General features: G+C 41.3%; 1 protein-coding gene across 1 annotated transcript; it reads left to right on the top strand.

The window, feature by feature from the left end:
• The first annotated feature begins 981 nt into the window (after positions 1 to 981).
• Positions 982 to 22,745, top strand: LOC144472614 (homeobox protein unc-42). The gene is made up of 6 exons (XM_078185850.1): positions 982 to 1,216; positions 7,656 to 7,783; positions 8,705 to 8,812; positions 18,240 to 18,422; positions 19,754 to 19,853; positions 22,167 to 22,745. Exons 1-6 carry the CDS (start codon positions 997 to 999, stop codon positions 22,271 to 22,273), a joined length of 846 nt encoding a protein of 281 aa, XP_078041976.1. The 5' UTR covers positions 982 to 996; the 3' UTR covers positions 22,274 to 22,745.
• The last annotated feature ends 920 nt before the right edge of the window (positions 22,746 to 23,665 follow it).

The following is a 23,665-nucleotide window of genomic DNA, read 5'->3' as shown; positions in this document are numbered from 1 at the left end:
AATTTCTCATGGTATACGCGTTTGACAGTTCGAGTGATTGAGCCGAAAGTTGAACGACGTGCGAACCTAAGCAGCTCCGGTCACTGGGAGATTTCCTTAGATAATACAGTTCAAGTCGAGCTTTCGAGGAAGCCTGGATCTCGATTATTCTTCCCGAATCGCTGAAATAGGATAGATAGTACTATCCTCCGGAAACGCGAGACGCTATCATCGTTCGACTACTAGACTTACAGGATACCAAAGTCTGAACCCCTAAGACTCACTGTACCCTCAAAGTATCAGCGTTAGTCCCTTTTTAAGCAAGACTGAACAAACCCGCGATTGGAGCCTTTATTTCCAAGTGACTAAGAGACACCGCCGGAACAAGTCCAACCCCTAAGTCCAATAGGCATCAGTGCATCCTTCGAAAAGGAGGATCAGCTCCGCTGCTGTCCTGAAACCTTGAGGCCCAGGAGCGGCTCTGATCGATCTGGAGACAGTAGTTTATCAGGAACTGAGACTAGGACCTCGGGGTTGCACTGAAAGTGTAAAAATTTTGCTGACAAAGAGGTCTGGCTGTATACCAGCTCGCAGCGTACTCCCGCTTATAGAGGCTAAACTGCGGTTCCTCTAACGCAGGACCTCGCGCTCCAGAGAACCCCGCTTCGAGTTCTCGCGTCAAGAACTGGAACATTGTAAAATCGAGGAACCTGCGATAGAAGGATGAGCCACTAACTGCTGGCAGGCGCGGTGAACATTGCGAACGAGCGACCTCGACAAGGTCACCCCGGCATCACCCTGGCTAACGACCTGTCCGGAGGTACCGGGGGACCCGGTGCTGGCGGCGTCGGTTCCGTCGGCGGCAGCTCCGTCGGCGGCGGCGGCGGCGGTGGCTCCTCGCTGTCGACGACCGCCCTCAGCCTCGACCATCAGCAGTTCAACATATTCCCGGCGATCTTCAGCAGACAGCTAAACTTCTCGGCGGCGGCCGCCGCGAACTGCGGCCAGAACAAGCTGATGGACGAGCTGAGGCCGAACCTGGGCCTCCTCGGGGTCGGTCTCGTCGAGAACGACAGCTTTCATTTGAATCACAACCAGGAAAAGAGAAAGTGCAGCAGCGCCAGTTCCAATGAACAGGATTTCGGCTTGTACGGTGTGCATCAGGGACTAGAGGCTAGCCCGCCCACACCGGCTGCTACCCCCGGCAGGAGCAGCGTCGGGGCCACTTCCAGCGTTGGTAAGAACTTCTTCCGTTTGCCTTTTCTTTTACCGTTGGATATGTTCAGAGAAATTGGAAAAATGTCCGGTTGATGATTTTTAATGAATTCGGGATTCTCCGGTCGACATAAAGGTTATAAGCGGCGGGGCGATTATTAAGTCGCGTCGCAGGGCTCGGAAGAAATAGATTTTTGAAATAGTTAATAAAATATGGGGAAGCAATCCCGTCGCATAGTACTTGACTTTGTGAAAACTGATAAGGAGAGTTTGGTACCAGGCCATTTCTTTTTAAACGCTCTCCGTGCTAATTTAGTTCTCTGATAATAAGGACCCCTTTACCGACGAAGCCAGGACTAAAAGGGCCATAGTTTGCTTTGCTCCAGAGCACAGTAGTCGATTCCTAAACAGTCTCTGACCTAGACAAGCAAATTTTCAAATCAGTTCATCTAATTTTTAATTCATAGTTTATCCTAACTTGCAAAAATCACGCACCGCCAAACCGTGCAATACTCCTATCGAATTTGTATTAGGTTGGTGCATATGAAATGTCGGAGCTTTAAGTAAATATATAAAACTGTATATCTATTTTCAAAATCTGTTGATTTAATCAAAATATGCCCCGTTTGCTTTACCACACCTTTTCCAACGAAATTTCAATACAGAAATGCCTGTCTTAAACAAATTTCGATCTTTAGAATCAATAAACACTGATATGGAATATTTCAGACTGTCTTCATTTATATACTATTTAGCTCGTAAAAACTCGGGCAGATTTTGAGCAGTTTTAGGGCAGCGTTGCCACTTTCTTTCGCGAGCAACGTCCCTCAAGTATTCGCGGAACTCTTTGCTAGTAACTACACGTTGTTCGGCTGAAGAAAGTGACAGCGACCTGTCATAAATAATGTCGGGATTAAGAGAAATAGAACGAACATCAGCATGAAAACATAAACACTTGAGTTTTTCTTCTCTGACGTCAGCTCTCCGATAAGACGTTGCCAGTAGCTTCGCCCTCGGCGCGTGGCTGTTCCATTACCGACCGCGCGAAGCATAGTGAACAGTTCTGCCTTGTATGATTCCAAATTGAGACTAGTCACAACCATAATCACGCGCTTGCATTTTACCGCATTTTCGTAACTTCCCTACTAGCTCTCGGACGTTAGAGACTATTAACCCTTTGCGCTCGAAGCCATCTTTCACTGGAAATCTGAAATAAATCTTCTGGCTTATAGTATTTCCATCTTATGCGATAAAGTGCATTTTATTAGGTTGGTGCATATGAATACTATATTCTATTTAGCCTGTACGAATACTATATACTATTTAGCCCGTAAAAACTTCCCGAATGTTTAAAATAGTGAAAGTCGGTTGGCAAAAGATCTATAGTTTATAAAATTTTATATTTTACTTCATTTAATTTTGCAATTGTTTTGTACGACGTATTTGTAGTTTCTATGGACTAAACAGTATGTAAATGGAGACAGTCCGAAAAATTCCATGCTATAGTTTACTGATCCGAAAAATCAGAATTTCTTGAAGACAGACATTTATGAATTAAACCTGCGTTGGGAGAAGTGTATTGAAGCAAATGGGGCACATTTTCATTAAATCAATAGCTTTTGAAGAAAGATATGCAGTTTTATGTACTCACTTAAAAATCCGATATTTCATATGCACCAACCTAATATTTTTAAGTCTGTAATAATCAAAGCGTTTCTATCACAAAGTTAAATGAACAGTTGCGAAAACGGAAGTAGAACTTTCCGAAACGAATTTCCCGACGAAACGATACAGCTTAGCAGGGAAAATTGACATTTATTCAAAACAGAATGTCGCTCCGCAGTGCTTAGGGGTAGGCCCATTCTTTCGGCTCGCTGTAGCATGCTTGATCGGGAATAATACATACTCGATGCTCGCCTACGCCCATCATGGCAAACCCCATTAGGCCACCCTTAGCGCCTAGGCTCTCTAAATCCCCATGAACACATAATAATAGGCCGTGGAACAGGTATCACCATATGGTGCGACCCCAGCGCCCTATTGTCAACACCTTCGACCGATCCCTTTGTCAATGTACACGCGTGCCACTCGAAAATTAACAGGCAGAAAATTCACCTATATCGAGACGACGCGTTGGCCATTTTTCTTTTCGGAGTCAGTCGAAATGTAAATAGAAAATCCCCTTCGCGTTCTTGTAACACGGCAACTCGCTCGTTTCGGCTCGGGCTGTTCGAACTTCGCGCGCTAATCAATGGGAAATTATTTGCGTTGGTAACGTTGACGGTCTAGAACCGTTTCGAACGATTCGAAATTGGCGCCGTACATTGGAACAAGATTCTTATTGGTCGGCTACCAATTCTATCTTCATATCTGCAATTTGTATATTAATTGTGATATTATCTCTGTAAACAGCATGAAATTTGTCATTTTATTTTGATATTCACTAACGCGACTTGGAAATAAATTATTTGAACCAAAGTGATATCTCTAATGGCTAGTTTAATTGTGCCGGCAGTTTTTCAAATAGAAACGAAATAAATCAAATGTCAACTAATGTGAACAGATGCTGGTTTTACGGATAAAAATTGTGGTTAAAATGTAACGTGCATACGGAATGAATAGATCAGAGTAAGATTGTCGATTTGTGCGGTGGTCGATTAATAAAAATGTTTAACAAGTATTGGGTCACTGAGACAGGCTCGTCCGGGTTTTTGCAGTCTTTGTTATTCAATAATGAATTCGATGGGGCTGAATTCCTCCAAGGTCAGGCCGCTGGGAAACAAGACGAGTCTACCGCAGTGTTCATGCAAATGAAACGAGAATAAAAGAATGAGCGGGTGGGAGGGCGGCGGGACGGCGCGGGGGCGAAGGGCGCGGAAAGAGAGAAACGGGGGCGGAAAAATTAATTTCGTTAACCCTCTTGCGTTCTCCGCGGCATTAAAAGTTCTCAAGCGACGGTCTTCCGCGGGAATCCTTTACCCCTTTTAAAATGTGAACCCGCGAAATCTCTTTCTCCTTCTCTTACTCTCGTTCGCCGGTGCAAATGACGGCTTTCCTCTCCGCTTTAAAAAAGAAGATCTAATACTACTACTTGAACAAACTTGCCGAGAAAAGTTACCGTCGCCAAACGACGAAGTATCTTTTTTACGCTCGGTCGAGGACTCACCGCAGAGGCCGCAGTTAATTGCTTGTAGCAGGTTCAGTTTTCATTTTTTTTTTTCTAATGGGAAAATTTGGAAATAGGAGATGACCGAAGACCCGTAGAAATTGGTTCGGCAGTTTGGTTATGAAAAAATGGCAAAGCTGGACTAATGTGGAATCGTCCCCTTTGGTCGCTTGTATCTCGAGCGTATGCAAAATTGTTTGTAACTAGTGTAATTTTGATTTTTTTTCGGAGTGCAGAAATTTGAGAGTGTAGATAAAATGTGGAAAAATATGTACAGAAAAGTCCCATAGCAAATGGGGTTATGGTTTTGTCATAGAAAATTTCCAATTTTAGTCTGGAATGCGATCGTCGCCTTTCGTTGCTTAGCTGTCGACGGTGAATAAGATTGTTTGTAACTAGTGCAATTTTTATGTTATCTTTGTTGAAAAATTTGATGATATAGGTAAAAGACAGGCGAAAAATTCTGTTATGGTATTGCAATAGTCGGTTCCGTAAAATTGTGGTAAGAACATTCCAAAGTTAACCGAAAGTATGTCGGAATAATTGGCAGGCGCCGGGTTTAGGGCAATTATGCGCGAGAGTAACAGCTGCTATAGGCGAGAACGCATTCGAAATAATTACCAGCGATTTTAACGAGGCAAAATCCACACTGACAAATGCCAGGATCAATAGGATCATTGACGATGCAGATTTCCGGGACGGCCGCAGCTGTCCGTCGCTAGCATCTGCCATTGCGTTTCTCTTGGAATAGATCAGCACCCGCAACTCTTTCTTCCGATTTTTCTGAACAACAAAAACCTCTAAAAATCGCAAACTCAGATTGTCATTCGCCTTGTATATCAATATCTTTAATTTATTTTATATATACTCGAGGAGTAAGACAATCACTTATCATTTAGACCAACTTCAGAATTTTTTTATCACGAAATCGCGAAACGATTATTATAGGGTTTCAGCGAGTAGTTTCGTTTATATTTCCACTATGTTGTCAAATTTTTACTTAAACAAGAAATAAAAATTGAGCCTTTCACAAACACAACCGAGCGATTCTAAAATTCGGACTTCTTCGGCTTTGTAATTTTTTAATTGTGAAACCATAACTCTTATCATTATGGGACCTGAGTGTACAGTTTCTTTAACAATTCAACAACGTTCACGAGTTTTTTCATCTCGAAAGAATCAGAATCTCGTTTGTTAAAGGCGGTTCAATGAATCGTTGAAAAGAAGCATGTTACGCAAGCTCCAATTTCCGGCTGTCTTTGGTATTTTTCCCCACGAAACCGTAACCCCGTTTATTACGGGATCCCGCGACACGGTTTCGCTCGTTCTCAACTTGTCCGAAACAATTTTCGAAAGAGTAGTCTGACGAGATAATCGCGCGAGATGCCGATTTCGCTCGTCAAGAAACGGATTGTAAGAGGCTCCTCCCGTCTTCCCGCTGAACTTGACCGAGTTTCACCGTTCACCGGGAAACGGGACAAGGTATGTAAAGTGGACAGCATTCATCCTTGAACATTGAATCAGCATGTAACATGATTAGGTCATTAACGCCCTAACCAAGTTAGCATAGTGCGAGGGACTTCACTCGCCACCGTTACCCCGTCCGTACGTTCGCACGTTCATAAAGCCGATACAGTGAAACAACCAAGACGAACCGACGACTTATCGTGACGAAGGACTCCCGCGGACCTCCGGCGGGTCCTTGCACCCCCGCCAAAGCTCCTCATTAACGATCTTTCACTAATTAAAACACACCGAGCATCGCAGTCGGTGGATCGTTGAGTCTTATAGCTGGAAAAATTCGGGATGTTCAACTGGTTGCAACTTCGCGAAATATAATCGGATTACGATGTACCTGGTCTCATTATAGAGCTTGAAACTTCTACTTTTAAGCTATTTAAACTTTTTATTTTTTAAACAATTTTTTTCGTACATTAAATGGAAAGGGTGCGGGGAAATACATTTTCCTTTTTAATTTTATAATCAAGCGGTTCTCGATAGTTTGAAAAATTGCAGAGTCGTTAACAAAAATAGAACGATTCTTTAATTGGACTGATTTTGAAGGGTGAAGCTTCTATTTTAACAATACTATACTCAAATAATTAAATACTTATTCGTATAAAATAATTTTGATAAGAAAGCGCACTAAAAAGTGATTACTTTGAAATCGGGTTTTCATCATTTCAGACAGATTCGAACGACTGTGAAATCTTTGAAAAATTTCTGTCGTAATTAAAACTAAAGCGATTTCACAGCATGATGCCTCCCTTTTGCAATGATATCAAAAAATTTAATGTACGATTTTTTGTTACCGCTTTGTGGCACTTTGAGCGGGGAGCGTACAATTCATCCAGCGACGGTGGATATCTCGTTTCTCCAATTTCGAATGATTGTACAGAGTTTAAACAATTTTTTTCACGGCTCAATTTAACGTGAATTTGAAGATTGAAATCTGCTTTTTAAAATAGACTGACTTAATTTGTGGCACGATTTTCGTCGCGATCGGGATTTTCCATTTGACATAGGACTGGTCGGATATCTCGATAATTTCGAAACGGAGAAAATTACAACATTGCGACAACGTTCTAGCTCAAACATTGCAAAACTCGTGGCTAGCATTGAATCTATATTATCGTATTACTGTCAATACCGAAATGGCACAAGGACTATCGGCCGGCGACTGTCTGTCGCCTCGAATTTGGCAGAGCAACAGTGGATCATGCTTTCACTCCACTCGACAGATTGACGCGACGTTTTACATAATCAAAATTGATAATAAACAACATCAACGTCACGCAAATATTCTTAAGCGTAAATAAAATTATCCTTAAAGAATTCTTAGGGCTTAAAACACCGTGAAATAATGTTCACAATAATTTTTACAATTATTATTTTACGATAATTTTGCCAGAGACGAGTATAATATCTCTTCCACTTCAATAATTGTTGAAACAATGTTTCCGCGGTTATAATATAACATGAAAGTACGCTATCTTGTTCGGGAGAGTTTACAGAACAATCTTGCACGAGAGATATTCGCATAACTATGATTGCTAGAGCACAGTGTATTTTAAAAGTTGACAGAACGAGTGTCTCGTGGAGAATTCAATTAGTTTAACTTTCATTTGTAAAATAAATGGAATTTTTGTATTTCAAGGATCTAGAGTCTTTAACTGGGATTCGTTTTTTTATTAGGATTTGATTGTAATATGGTTGAAAGTCTGGGAAGTGTGTTTTTTGTTCAATGTTCTAATGCAATTTCATGCGATTGTAAGCAAGACATTTTTCGTTTCAGGAGCGGAAGGTGCTTTCAAAAAATTAAAACCGGATCCTTGTGCTTCGAGTCCACATATTGGTCACACTCCCACCACTGCAAGTTGTCCGACACCTGCCCGACGACGACACAGGACTACCTTCACGCAGGTTCGTTTTTGAAATATTCATTTTTATTAAAAGTTTCGAAATCTGCTGGATAATCTGCGACCGAAGGATCCCTTAACTTTCGAGCTGCCTTAACTTCGTGAAAAAAGATCAAACAACAACAAATTTCCACTCATTTTATCACGCGAAGTCTTTACTTTCATCTTCAGTATGTTATTATATTCCAAAAGTATTTCTCGGAATCGAAAAAATTGAATATTTTACACGGATGTGATTAAACAATTGCGAAATATTGGTTGAAAAATGGAATACCTTCAAGTTATCATAATTCGGTGACAAAAAATCGTATGCTGATCAACTATAGCTCATTTGATAGCGCAAAGTATCTATATTGTCCCCTATAATTTATTATTTATCACAAATTTTCTTTCGTTACAAATCAAATTAAAAAGCTAAGACGAGTTTCTCGTACGATAAAAATTGAAATGCTAGACAACTCTTGATACAAATTGCAACGAAAGACGAAGAAAAAGAATCGTGAACCGAATTTAATTAATTCTATTGAAAATTAAAACACTAATTAACAAAACGTTGGTCGGAGCACTGAACAAAATATTTCAAACCCCGTAGAGTCGTTTAATATCGCCGAACACTCTTTACTTTCAATCCTGTTTCGTGCTGCAACAATGTTTAAAAATAGAAGCAACCGTACAGTATTCGAAAATAGACACATCCTGCTTTAAAATGAGCTAACATAGATCATCTCACGAATTTTTTTTCACAAAGTTACGTTACTTTGAAAGCACGTCCAACCCTGCGTCCTTCCTCGACGAAAATCGGCGTTCGAATATCGATGCTGAAAATTCCGCGATTGCTACAATTTTCGACGTAGCGATATCGGTTGAAAATTTCGCAAATTTCCCGTCAGATAGTCTTCACTAGGACCCTCGAATTGTTTCGCAGGAGCAGCTGGCAGAATTGGAATCGGCATTCGCAAAATCTCATTACCCGGACATATACTGCAGGGAGGAACTGGCGCGATCTACTAAATTGAACGAGGCTAGGATCCAGGTAGGTTGCACCCTATCCTTCGGAGAAAAGCCCGATCGAACCCTCGTGCGATCTACGGAGCGCACGGAATCGACGTTTCCCTGTTCGGTCGCCGATCGAATCTCGGGGCACCGAGAAATGATAAAAGAGAATCTCGATTCACCGATTGCGACCGTCTCTTGGACGATCTTCAGCGGATCCTTTCCGCGAATCTTCGCCAAAAATTTTGTCGCAAACAGCGAAGCGACATTCTACCGATTGATCGTATTAATTACCGGGCTCCTATTTCCATGGTGCTCGACGTAAAAAATGTACAGTTACAAACACGCGTACGCGGAGACTCTATCTTTTTGACCCTGATTCAGCGCTATAATCGAATCAAAGACGCATGCGGGGCGGTGAAATGAAATTACGGGCGCAAATGTCGATTCAAGGCACCCCGTGCCTTTCGAGGGTTTGCAAAATCGATCAAAGTGAACTACCAGGAGCGTAGGATACAATTTTTTTTTTTTTTAAGCCGCGCCCTCTGACTCAGCCGAGACACCCTCCGTAACGGAGATGATTATTATCATAAATATCGGAGGCCGAGGACATGGTTAGAAAAATTCGAAACTATTGTTGGAAGTGTGCTCCTTCGTACAACGCATCGAGAAAGTTGCTACGATGTTCTTGGCCCTTGGAAAAAATTCGCCGAGCAGAGCCATGTCCGCGGTCATCGCGCGAATTACGATCCACCGAAGACTGCAACTTTGAAATTCTGCAACTGGGTCGAACGTGCGGACCCGGCAACGAAAAAATTGTCAAATATAGAGGGAAAAGACTGCTTTCGAACCGCGTATCGGCAAAGTTGCTACAGAGTTCGTAGATACCAGAAATAATTCATGAAGTATACATCTGCCTCAGATAAATCGGCAAAGTCTGTTCTGCATGAAAGTTCTGCAGCCGGTCGCAGCGTGAATTTTCTGCGGCCGAAGAAATTCTCGAATGCGGTTCATTGGGTGCACTCTCGAACCCCGGTAATGCAAAGCTGGCGTCGAAGTGCACGAGTCCGGGGAAAAATTGCCGAAGCCCCCTCCCGTTTCCGAAAAACGTCGGGTAAACGGCGGCGGCGCGCGACGCTCTCCTTAAAATTCCGGAGCGCGGTGAAAAATTTCCATACGTCGGCGAAAAAATGTTGAAACACGCGGCAACGCGTGCACGTTCCGACAGCCAAACACCGAGCTCGCGCGGCACCTCCGCGCGGCTCGCGCATAATTCCCGAAAAATTCCGTTTTCCACGGTTACCGCAGACCATCTCGGATCGGGCAGTGTTCCGTTGCGGCAGCGTGAGAGAAAAAAAAGATCTGCCGGACGTGAAATTTTGATGGGTGGCTGCGGAAGACCGTGAGTGACCGGTCAGCGATCGTTTGAAATCGATCGACCCGGCGGAATCGCTCTGCTCTCGCGCGCAGTCGAAACGTACGGGCGCCGCGTTCGGAAAGTCGCGAAGTTGGACGAAACGGACACTTTGTGCATGAATTACAGCAGAGCGAGTAAAAGCAAACCGCGTTTTACTTAGCATCGCAGTTTAACAGGGTTAAGTCGCCGCGGTCCCGGGCTTTTAACACAAACAACGCCGGCCTGCATTATATATCAAAAGAGCGAAACGTACCGGCAACTGTTTTAATATGTACCGCTCGGAATTCGGCTGCCATGTTGCTCCCGTGCACCAGACCAAGGGGGAACGACGTACAAAGCCGCCATGCTTTCCCTTTCCATACTTCTTTAATGTCGTCAAAAACCGCAGAGCTCTACCCAGAATCTGTTGCGTTTCGTCTCCCGTTGGATCCCGTTGACGATTCAAAAATTCCCGACTTGGTTTCGGCGCTGCTGCTCTCGGTATTATTGGGAGCGTCCAGAGACCCGGAGAATGAACTATAGCGGTGGTATTTTGCAGCTAAGTTGCACACAGACGGAATTAATTTCGTTTAATTAGCGGGTTCGACGGTGTCGATGGAAGTTTGAAGAAGTTACTGTCGATCACATTGCACTGTTTTTTGGAATTCATTTCGAATGCGGAGGCATATCTCGAATGTGTTTTATATTTTACAGAACGATAGACGCTGGGCTTCTGCGTACGCAGAAATTTGTTATCACCCACAAGTCTTGACAAAATTGCGGAACATACCGATTTCGAAAGATCTTGGCGCAAAAATAACTCGATTTAAAATTAGGGCTGCTCTCTTGAATTAATTACGAGATAATAATACGAAGCAGAAATTTCTCCTTTTACAAACTTACTACTGCTATCTTGTAGTACGTGCAGAATTTTTTTAGCAGCCGTGGGTCTTGACAAAATGGCGGAACGTAGAAATCATTGGAGATGCTTTTCACAGAATCCTCCTAAAAAATAAGTCGCGAAGGCTATTTCCCAGAATTAATTTCGGGAAATTCAACGCAAGTAAAAGTTGTTCCTTTTTTGAAGGCTTATTCCTGCTACTTTTTAGTATGCAGAGGTTGTTTTTATACCGATAGATCTTACCAAAAAGGTTACATAGGACCTATAAAATAATTAAAAAATAATTAAAAAATCCAATTTCCAATATTCGAACCACGCGAATATTAGGTTGGTGCATACGAAATGTCGGTATTTTAAGTGTACATATAACATTGCATATCGTTTTCCAAAAGCTGTGTATTTAATTAAAATATGCTCCATTTGCTTCGATATACTTTTCCCAATAAGATTTTAATGCGCAGATGGCTATCTTAACGAAATTCTGATCTTTAGAATTGATAAACTCTGATATGAAATTTTTCAGACTTCCTTTATTTTCATACTGTTTAGCCCTGTTCTAAATGTTTAAACAAGTGAAAGTCGATTGGCGAAAGATCCGACGAATAAGCTGGGTGCTGCAAAATTTAATCTCTTAATTGATTTCTTTTCGCAATTATTTTGTACGGCATATGCGACCGAGACGAAATTCAAAGTAAATAACAAAATGGAACACTTTTGACGAAATCTTCCCTGTTGAAATGTGACTCTGGCGATAGACGATACGACCATAAACAAGATTATGCCGAAAACAAAAAGCACAACGTAAACAGAGAGACAACGTTCACGTGCAAAGGAAATCCGACATTTCATATGCAACAACCTAATAGAATTAGTAGATGGAATTAGGACACGCAGATGTTAAAACAAAGAATCTTCTGCGACGCAGCTGAACGAAATCGCGGTGAAACCTTGATTCGCTGTACAAGGTTCCATCGGCCATAAGCGACGGTCTTCAGCAGTATGTTTTAATCGTTTCCGCGTCATTTTCCCATGTATGCTGTCACTTCGACATTTCAACGATGCTTTAACCATCGCGCGAAAGGTTAGAGAAGAATTTCTACAGCTTGTCAGTGTGTAGAGCTCGACACGTGCTCGCATAATTTCCCAGAAGCGTTGCGCATTCATTCCTGAACGATTTATACATCGTTCTTGGTTTTCTTTGTCTTCATTTCATTATTTTCTCTTGGCTTCGCTACAAGTTTCTTGTGTTACAGTGGCGTCGAAAATGATGTTCTTAATTCAAACTAGTCGTTCTCTAATTGTTCTTAATTCTTTTTGCCTAGGAAAATATCACTGACACTACGATATTGTTTCAATATATTTGATGCAAAGGTGTCCGTATGTAATTGCTGTATTTTAGTAATATTTTAAAATCATTCTTCAACGTTCTTGATTATTATACAAAGAGATGATGTTACATTATATGAGAGAACTGTATTATATTATATAAAAAGGTTACATTATATTAATTATAATTGATTATAATGTTACAGCGTGTAAAAATATTGTACGATATTATCGAAAAGTGTTTAAAGCGCACGGTATTACTAAAAATTATTTTCAAAAGATGAAACGAGATAAAATCGAGAGAAGCTCTACCTAAAATGATCATTTAATATGAATTTCATCTCTTTAAATTTCATTCGTACGGACCTCGTTTCTTGACATTTCATTTCGTTAAATTTCCCTCAATTTTCTCCGGTCTAGTTTCGATTCTATTAATTGCTCCTCGTTTTAGGTCCCGGCGTTAACTATAATTTATCGAGGGGCGCAACGGTTGCCGGGGTAACCGTGTCAGGGATTATTCCGAGAGGCATAACGCGTCCGTAGGAATTCTTTAAGAGCCCCTATCGCCGGTTACGGCATCTCGCATCGTGTAAGATGGCGACACGCGAGCGAACGAGCTCGCTCGCGCAGCCCGGCACGGCAGGGTGCTTTCGGATGAAAGAGAAATAGGTAGGGAACAGCGGTGGCAAAGTTGAGATGAGTTGTAGGGGGAACGTGGGAGGGTGGTGCCGTACCGGAGGCTGCCATTATATCTGAGCCGCCATTTTAAATTGAATTTTCTCTCCACCCTAGATAGATCTGAAACGTCTCGGCCTTGCCGAGGTTCTTCCTTCCCTAGGAGACGAACAGCTAAGAAGATGCTGGATGGGAGACGGTGTGGGGACGGTATGGGGGTATCGGACCCCTTTCCGGTTACGTTATTATCTTTTTCTTATCTTTGCTACCGTCCTCCCCTCTTCTTTCGACTATGCTGATAAGAAGTTTCGAGATAAAACTGTTCAACCCTTGCGCCAATAAACGAAAACAAATTACGGCATTCGCAAATTTTTGTTCGAAATTGGCCAACTTTGATAGGCGATCACTGCGTGAAAAGTTCGGCGTAGGATGATCACTTTTAAATTAAAGCTTGAAACCTCTACATTAAGACAGTGTTTCTGGATTTTAAGTTCAATGTACTATCATCTCTGTCACCCTTTGAATGCGAGACCACGTTTGTCATATCGAAAACTGCCATTTTCGTCATGTCGGAAATTGTCGGAATTTGACGAAACGCACGGACTTTGTATTAGGTTGGTGCATATGAAATATCGGATTTTTAAGCGAGTATATAAAACTGCATATCTTTTTTCAAAAGCTATTGATTTAATGAAAATGTACCCCATTTGCTTCAATACACCTTTCCCAACGCGAGTTTAATTCATAAATGTCTGTCTTCAAGAAATTCTGATTTTTCGGATCAATAAACTATAGCATAGAATTTTTCGGACTGTCTCCATTTACATACTGATTAGTCCATAGAAACTACAAATACGTCGTACAAAACAATTGCGAAATTAAATGAAGTAAAATATAAAATTTTATAAACTATAGATCTTTCGCCAACCGACTTTCACTATTTTAAACATTCAGGACAGTTTTTACGAGCTATATAGTATATAGTATTCATACAAGCTAAATAGTATATAGTATTCATACAGGCTAAATAGTATATAGTATTCATACAGGCTAAATAGTATATAGTATTCATATGCACCAACCTAATAAAATGTACTTTATCGCATAAGATAGATATACTATAAGCCAGAAGATTTATTTCAGATTTCCAGTGGAAGTGGCTTCGAGTGCAAAGGGTTAATAGTCTCTAACGTCCGAGAGGTAGTGGGGAAGTTACGAAAATGCGGTAAAATGCAAGCGCGTGATTATGGTTGTGACTAGTCTCAATTTGGAATCATACAAGGCAGAGCTGTTCAATATGCTTCGTGCGGTGGCTAATGGAACAGCCATGCGCCGAGGGCGAAGCTACTGGCAACGTCTTATCGGAAAGTTGACGTCAGAGAAGAAAAACTCAAGTGTTTATGTTTTTCATGCTAGTGTTCATTCTATTTCTCTTAATCCCGACATTATTTATGACAGGTCGCTGTCACTTTCTTCAGTCAAACAACGTGTAGTTACTAGCGAAGAGTTCCGCGAATGCTTGAGGAACGTTGCACGCGAAAGAAATTGACAACGCTGTCCTAAAACTGCTCAAAATCTGCCCGAGTTTTTACGGGCTAAATAGTATATAAATGAAGACAGTCTGAAATATTCCAATATCAGTGTTTATTGATTCTAAAGATCAAAATTTGTTTAAGACAGGCATTTCTGTATTGAAATTTCGTTGGAAAAGGTGTGGTAAAGCAGACGGGCCATATTTTGATTAAATCAACAGATTTTGAAAATATACAGTTTTATATATTTACTTACGGTTATAATAATAATATTATAATAGTAACAATTATAGAACAACGTCGATAATACACAGCTGTTTTCCAATGATCTAATCGTTTATAGCAATCTCAATTTCGACTTTCTGGTCTTCTAAAAATTTGCATACATAGCCGAGACGTAGCTACAAATATATGCTGAAATGCCATACAAATACAACGGCACAGTGGCATAAAAAAAAATTACAAAATAACCCTGAAACAACAGATTTTTTAAAACAGCTGCTTTCTCAGGGCTCTGAGTGTAATTGTTATTCGCAGTAGTCGTGATTTCGATTTCTCCTAATTGCAATAATTTGACAAGATAGCGAAAGACGAGATAGAACATAGTATGATACTGGAAGTCGTTCCTGATTGACGCGTGTTTGAAATAATTATTTTGTAACGCCGACTAAATCCGAGAGAGAGAGAGAGAGAGAACCGAGTCGCGCCGAGAAGCGACGATAACGTCCTTATTAATGATAATGATAAAAAAAGGGTAGCACTGTGGTAAGAGAATAATTCTCGAATCACCGCACAAGAAATCCCATTACGCCGTAGAAAAAGAAAGGTGAATCCGAGACCCGATATTGAGTTAGCTGAGTTTTCATTCGACCTTTTTACTTCGATTCGACTTCCGATCGAAGCCTGCCTACCTACTGGGCGTTTTACGAGAAAATCGACTTCCCCTCCGCCAGGAAACGAGTGAACCAAATAAATATGGCCGATGAACGTCTTCCATCTTCTCCACGGAAAATATTTTCCATGCAATTGCGTTTTCGTTTCCCCAAAAAAGTTGCAACTTTTACGATCATCCACCAACTCCGAACCACCCTTCCAACGAATATTTCTAAAAAAACCACAGCATCGATCGACTTCAAAATTTACAGGCCTGTTATGTGCACCGTATACTGCTATCCTGTCAAAGGATAATTATTCTGCCAATACTTAATTTATTTTAATTAAAACAAATCATGCGGTCTGGCGTTATCAGTGGTTGGAAAAGATACCCCAGTATAAATGATTATAACTTCTGTAATCGTAATCATTTTGCGGTGAACGAATTACGAGAACTGCTCCAAAGTATAAACTTTCGAACGCAGGAAGTATTTTTAAAAAAGTTCCGCCGGTTTTGTCGAAAAATATTCTCAAATCTGGTGTTTATTTCGTCTTCTTCCTTCGGTTTGTTTTCTTTCCATGTTTCCTATTGTTTAAATATATGTTTCGAGGCTGAAATGATGTTGCGCATATTATCTCGAGAGATTGCGAAGTCAGTAGATGACGAAAGATATCGCAGATGTATTTTTCTGCGAGAATGACGTTTAGGCGAACGGTATTCTCTCAGGCGTGGAGAAGCATAGTTTTCTGGGTCGCGGTGCTCAAAGTAGCAGACATTTTGAGCTATTCTCCCCCAGAGAGGGTGCCGCACTTTCGCTATCCCATCTTCCTCTCCGTAGGAGAGCCGGAGAGAGAAATAGAGAGAGAGAGAGAGAGGAAAGGGAGAGAGAGAGAGAGAGAGAGACGAGATTGGAGAGCACGGTGATTGAATTACGAACTCTTAGCTTTCCAGTTCTTACAGGGTGTGCGCCTTAAGGGACGCGCCCGCGCGCAAATATGTTCTCAAAAAGCTCCTGGGGAGTGGTTGCAAATAAAAGGATCGGTTCACTTTTCCAACGTATACTCTACCTGCTGCAAATACAATTCTTTTCACTTAACAAATATCAAAGGTCAAGGTACATACTATAACTTAAACAAAACGGAACATTTCTTAATTAAGAACTTTCTTAAGGTTTATGATATATTGCAACAAGCAATTATATTAATATTATCTATGTTAAAAAATTTGGGAACATGGTAGAATCACATCTGAAAATATCTACTGAAATTTTACAGTAGCCGGGTTTGCAATGCCATAATAAATATGTCGCAAAGACAGTCTAAGATATTAAATTGTGCAAAGTGGCATTTATATAATTGATTGCAACGAACTCAAATTTGACTTTCAGACTTCCAAAAAAAACGTCGATATAGTTGATTCTTAATTAAAAATTTCTACCAAAATCCCGTAACAATTAAACGCTTACGTTTCCCGGAAAAAAATCGCGAAGTGTCCCTAAACAGCAGGTGTTCGATAAGTTCTTTCCCACGGCTGCGCTTAATTGGGACGGACAACGATAATTACCCAGTCCAATTAGTACCGAAATTACGAAATCCTAGGAACAATTCTGAAGCAACTCGGCCAATTTTCCCCCAAACAATCTCCCCGGGTCCCCGCGAGCACATCGTCGACCGCCGAAGTAATAAAAATCGAGGAGCGAACAACAACCGATAACCAATAAAACAAAAGCGATCTCGGCTGAAAAAAAGAAGCGAAAAGGACGAAAAGAGAAAGGGCCGTAAGAGGTAGAGGCGCATAAGAAGAAAAATGGTAGAAAAAGTGTCTCTCCTCCCCCGGCCCTTTCCATCTCGCAATGGCGTGCGCGCGTGCGTGCGTGCACGGGGGTGGCGAGGGTGCCGAGAGAGATAGAGAGATCTGATGCACAGTAGAAATGTCGATAAAACGCGTCGGCCAATGAGGGAGCCGGCGGGTGACGTCACGGCGGTGGCATCGGCCAATCAAGAGGCGCCGGTGACGTTGCCAGCCCCTTTCCCGTGGCCCGTGGGGGAGGCTCGGTTGATAGGGAATGATAAGAACCGAGAAAAACAGGAGCGAAACGAATGGAAGAAGCCCCCGGCGTTCGGTGGGGGTGGATTCGACGTAGACAACGCGGACTATAGCTGGCCTGGAGAGAGGCGATCCCAATATGGGCGCGCTAATTCCCGCGAAACAATGGAAATTCTCCGGCGCAAAATGGCGATGCGTGCTCGCTCGCCTTGGGCCCCATGCAAATTCTTCCTGTCAAGGAAAATCCCTGTCACGAGGGGTGCGTCGCTTCGGCGAGCTGTAACTCCGAAACAAGTGGCGGGATCTTGATGGGAAAATTTTTGGAAATTCTTCAGACATAAAAACAAAAAGAGCCTGGAACGTTTCATGTGTATATCTCGTATAGTTTATGTTTTATTAATTAGGGAGATTGCTACATCGAGGCTCGAAGATCGCGCACGATGGAAACGTGTACGATTCGCAACGTGGCTGCGATCAGAGTTAGCCATTGTTCGAATAAAATCGAAATTTAAAATCTATAGCCTACTTTTCACATTTATTAACCTAACAATCAGGCTTTAAATCATTGCAAAACTCTCAGTATTGTTGAATGATAGTTAGAAAACAGTAGAAGCTGTCATTTCTATCGGCGAATTTCCAGATTTTTTAGACAGCTTATATAACGAGTGTCCGTTAATATCGTCTGTGTTAAGCGAATGCCATAATCACTGCCGACAGGTCTGGTTTCAAAACAGAAGAGCAAAGTACCGGAAGCAGGAGAAGCAGCTCCAGAAAGCCTTGACTCCGATTCCCGCTTGCCAAGGCGCCATGATGAGAAACATCTACCCCGGCGCTAGCAGAGGCTATCAGCCCTATCCTCATCCCCATAATAGCATAAACGGGATAAATCGCTACCCTCAGGTATGTATACTGTCGTCCGTAACAATACACAGTCTCTCGAATAATCGCCTACGAAACATCGATCACTGGACTGCAGATATTATACGTTTATGATAAAGAGTGCAAAATGCTTTCCTCTTCATTTTAACTGTAATTAAATTCATTATATGTGCATACGTATGCGCTTAAATTCTCTTGTGTGTAGTTAACGCAATTTATGCGATTTAAATTTTTATGTATGCATATTATAGCCGACACATAATTAATAACTTAAACTGTACAAGTTATAATAGATGTGTAGCTTGGATTCTAAATGATAAACACCGTGTTTTGAATGTTAATTAGTACCTTTGACTATGACAATTATATATGTAGATAATATAGCTTAAATTGCAAGTCCCATCTATATTTAAACTTACAGACCATACCAAGACTGTATTGCTTAAATTGCAAGTGATACTATGGATTAAATTAAACTCTAATCAGCAATTTTCACTGATTAAATCGCAAGTGATGCGTACAGCTGAAATTGCTGGTCACAGTGCGTATCCTACAGTTTAAATTGCAAGTCATGCCACAGCTTCAATTATAAATTCTAATACATGTGCATAGTTCCCTGGATTGAACAGTTAATATTTGCGCTGCAGTATTTCGAATTCGCGGCGCGTTTCGCTCCGAATTTTTCCGCAGGCGTCGGATCGAGTCGTAGATTTTTCGCGACTGTCCGTCCGTGATTGTTTACGGGACAATCGCGATGTATCGGTTTGAGGAGTATCGGTTAGCTGCGGACGAGTCCGCCGCGTTTCTCGTTAATGATTTTAACCGAGGTATTAAATTGAAGTGCAGAGCTGACCGTCGGGCGGCGCATCGCCTATCGGTCGATGTACCTAAATTGCATTTCGACCGATTAGTTGGGTCGGACAGATTACCGAATGCCTACTGCTTTAATTGAGTCGGTAATTCTTCGGCTATGTCGGTTTGTCGTCGGAAAAACTTCTCGGACGGCCTAACCGCGCCCCACCCCCCCCCCCCCCCCCCCCCACCGGCCCCGTCCGATTCCTGAAAGCAGCCCGATTAACCCGATCGATATCCGCTAATTGGCTAATTCCGAATTTGTTTTGCAAATGCGATTTCGGTCCGCGCGATTCATTAGATCAATTACCGTTACTGTGTACCTGTTACATAACTGCGGCGCGGGACATTTAAATGGAGTGTCTATTTGTTGTCGACCCCATGGCCGAGCGCGGAGTGCAGGTTTTACGCGACGGTTCGTTGTCGCGTCGCCTTCGACGTTTATATCTTGCAACGTTTCGTCGACCCGTTGGAATAATGGCTGGACGTCGTTCTTGCAGATGGGCACAACGTCTTATCCGAGTATGACACAACCGTTCTCCATGTCGCATTCTGCATCGAACATGTCGGCAGTCACTGGTATGAGACAAGACGCAATGGGTAAGTTCTCGTGACGATTTATATTATTCAGACTGTTCTGAAACGTAAGCCGGAGTATCGTAGATTTTAGGCACTCGTTGCAAAGAGTTGTCTTCGATCTTTGAAGAATATTGCACTGCGAGTCGACGAGAAAATTGTTTCAGCTTTGCAGAATTGTTTGAAGTCGCCTGCGTCGGACGTAGGCACAGTCTCGATTCAAACTGTTATAAAACGGAAACAAAAACTCGTGCATCAGATTTTGAGGTCGAATAATATCTGAATAGCTAATCAAATATTTTTTAAGCTCTGCATTAATCTTCAAAATTGTCTAAATAGTCGATCATCTTTCGCAACTCGCTGGCGATATGCTATCATTTATAGTGCGATAAAACAGGCAGAAAAAATCGTACTTCAAATATGACCTTATCTTAAAGTATCGACTTCGATCTTTAAAATAGCGTTAATATCAATCCCAAGAAAAACTTTTTAAGTTCGGTACAGCCTGCCAAAGTTGCCCAAAAGGTCGACTACCCCCGCCAGGTGTTTAGTTTACTTATCGTTTCCACCCATCGATAAAAAGCAATCAGATCGCCATAAGAACGTTGTAAAATGACTTGCCGGGACTTGAAGTCTTTCTACGAAGTGCTAGCAGTACATCCCGAATAAATTCGCTTCGACATCGTAAATAAACTGGAATCGATTTTTCGGTCGAGCTTCCCATTTCGCCGAGTGTCGACTCTTAGTTATTGATTGATTGCGTAAAAAGCCGTGCCGGAAATGACGCGAATCGGATACCCGAGCTGAACGTACGTCCAAGACGTCCTCTCTCCATTTCCGGATTCGCGCCGTCTTACATCATTTCCGGCGCGAGATGGAATATCGCTTTTAAATCGAATCAAGACTATTCGCGAATTGGCTCGCTGCAGCACAGCCGTCAACATGGCGGCTGCTCCTAACGATTTAACGTCTTAATGCGATAGCAAATCGATCGATTACGATCCGCGATCGGCGAACGGGAAAGCACCCGCGAATCGAATCGTCTGATCGCTTTCTAAAAAGAAATTTCGTTTCCTTCGTCTACCTTCGCCGTTGATCTGCGGAATAAACGGCCGTTTCCGGTTCGGATTCCGACAAATATTAACTCGAAAGTGATCGCCAGTTCTTCGACCGTTTCCAGTCCGATTAGGTCTGGATAGTTGAAACAATTTGATCGAGTATATAAAATTAATTGGATGGGCTTTCGGTGAAATTGTACGACTGCTGTTTGAATTAAAATGTTTTCCCGCCGCTCGGGGTGCTTTAAATGACGTTACTAACGCTCGGAAACCGGAAACGCGAATTTATTGAAGTAATCTAGTTGATTTCTCATTGTTATATTTATTTTCGCAATGAAAATTGAGATAATGATGTAAAACGTGTTTAAGCGGATTATTGCGTTCATAATTGGGTTTATTTAATTTCACGATTGCTTTTCGTGGCTCGCATAACAATGGAATTGTTTTATTTCGTTTTTCGAATGAAGATGCCGTTGTTCGAAGTTAATCGAGTTGTTTAATATTTAGTCAAATTTGTTCGACGAATTAAATATTAATGGTTTTTGTTTCGGCCAGATGAGAGCGCGCGTTGTATTGTGTTGGCGCCCGGTGCAACAGACCACACTTCGGTCGATAAATAACAAGTTTCTGAGGACCACGCACAGATAATGGGTTTAAAATTGTGTAATCGCATTTTCGAACTCGTAGAAGTTGAAAAGGTCAGATGAATTTTAGTCGAGAGTTCCAGCAAATGTTATTTCGATCTCTTTAGCTGTTAGTAATTACATGGTAACCTTGGCTCTGCTCCGTTTTGACTTGCACAAGTTTCGCGCGGTTATCTGTAATTATTCGTTAATTATACATATATTACTCAAATAATATGGTAAAAATAAACGGTGCTCGAAGCGATGACCATCTTCGAGCTATCGTAAGTTCGCGGAAAAATATCGTATAGCAATCTAATTAAACTCATTTTAAAGCGTGACGCTTCTACTTTCATCTGTGCTAAATCATTTTTTCCTGCTACGATTATTTTCCACAGAAAAACATTGATTACTGCACACTGTCGGCCCTAGAATCACGAAATATATCACGGAAAGTGGGTCATTTTCAAACTGTCGCTACTTTCTGCAACAACTACTTTCGCCTCTGCTAAATTTAATCACCTTCGCTTAATTATGATATTTCATTATGATATTTTGTACAATTTAGAGCCGATTGAAAACGGTTAACTTTTCACCGAATATATTACCGAGTAACGACCAACGATCCCTAATAAAATGAATTGATCTAATTGCAGGTATGTCAGCGGAGGACGAGTGGTACAACAAAAGTATCTCGGCTCTAAGAATGAATACCGCTCATCATCCGAATCTCGCTGCTCCGATGCTACAGTACCAAACATAATTGTAAACGCAAGCTATCCGAGAAAATTCCAAAAACTATTCGAGCACGATGCAACGTCACTAAATCGCATTGCCAAAGAACAGGAGAGAAACCACCATTAAAACCAAAGACGAACATACAGAGGATACCGTATTTCTAAGTACCATCGACGAGTAAACTTCGATGCTTCTCGCAAAACCGAAAAGAGAGAGAGATTGAGAGAGAGATTGAGAGAGAGAGAGAGAAAGAGAAAGAGAGACAGAGAGAAGCGAAATTTTGAATTTGGCATAGCGAACGTTCGAAACGGGCGCGCCAATGTTTCAAATCTGGTCTAAATAATTTGTTCATTAAACTAGAAGAAATGGATTCCGATCGGTAAGTCTTGAAACGTGTCGCTCGAACAAGAGATTCAGTCGTAATTGTTAATAATATTTTGGTACGTTAGTTTGTTAATTGTCGTCTCCCGGTACGTGATTAAAAGCATTCGGCGTTGATTAGTACATCGAGAGCTTTCTGTGCGGGCTGCAAGAGATATAAAATGTTATTGTTTAAATAATATCGGCGCAGTGTTATTTACGCAGAACATTGAATATTCATTGATTATTATGATCATATAACTATTTAACGTTGTTAACGACGATACAACTATTATTAATTATCGTTTGAATGGTAACGCTACGTACATTTAATACAAACAATTCCGTTCGTTTATTTAACGCTGTTCGACGAAACAATTCTTGCATCCTGCAGAAGGCGCAACGCAAATAATTAATTTTCCAAACGACACCTGAACAGTATTTAATGTATTGTCATTGATATCATTGATTCGTTACGTCAGTGCTGATCGATTTCGTGCAAAACTGAATAAATAAATGATAATTATATACATAGGCTTATAATTAAATTATATAGAATACAATATAATTATAGTTTAATTATAATGTAATTATATATTTAATTTTATGCATGTAATTATGATTTATTTATATATATATACGTATACGTCGCGACATAATTAATGATAATTATAATTTTAAGTATACATTATAAGAGTTACGTCTTTCATTTCTTAGTTCCACTTCATTTTCACACGTGTATTACTGTAAATGCTGATACGAAAGTGTGAAGAACGAGGTTTATTGTTTGCGAAATTTTGTACTATGAATCGACAAGCACAAAACACGACATGCGTGGGCGTGAGAACACTGTCCCACCTGGGATCCTTGATTAGTTTCTTAACAACGATCGAGAACTAACGGTTTTGTTAACGGAGGTAACTGTAAATAAGGGAGAGAAAGATAGAGAGAACGAGAGCGCGATAGAGAGAGAACGAAAGAGAGAGAAAGAGAGCGAGAGAGAGAGAGAGGTACATATATAGTGTAATCAACAGGTACTCTAGCATATGCGATTTTT

This window comes from Augochlora pura, chromosome 7 (genome assembly GCF_028453695.1).
Source record: "Augochlora pura isolate Apur16 chromosome 7, APUR_v2.2.1, whole genome shotgun sequence".
Taxonomy (NCBI): domain Eukaryota; kingdom Metazoa; phylum Arthropoda; class Insecta; order Hymenoptera; family Halictidae; genus Augochlora; species Augochlora pura.
The sequence above is the reverse complement of the archived record's forward strand: the minus strand, read 5'-3'. Positions and strand labels throughout refer to the sequence as shown.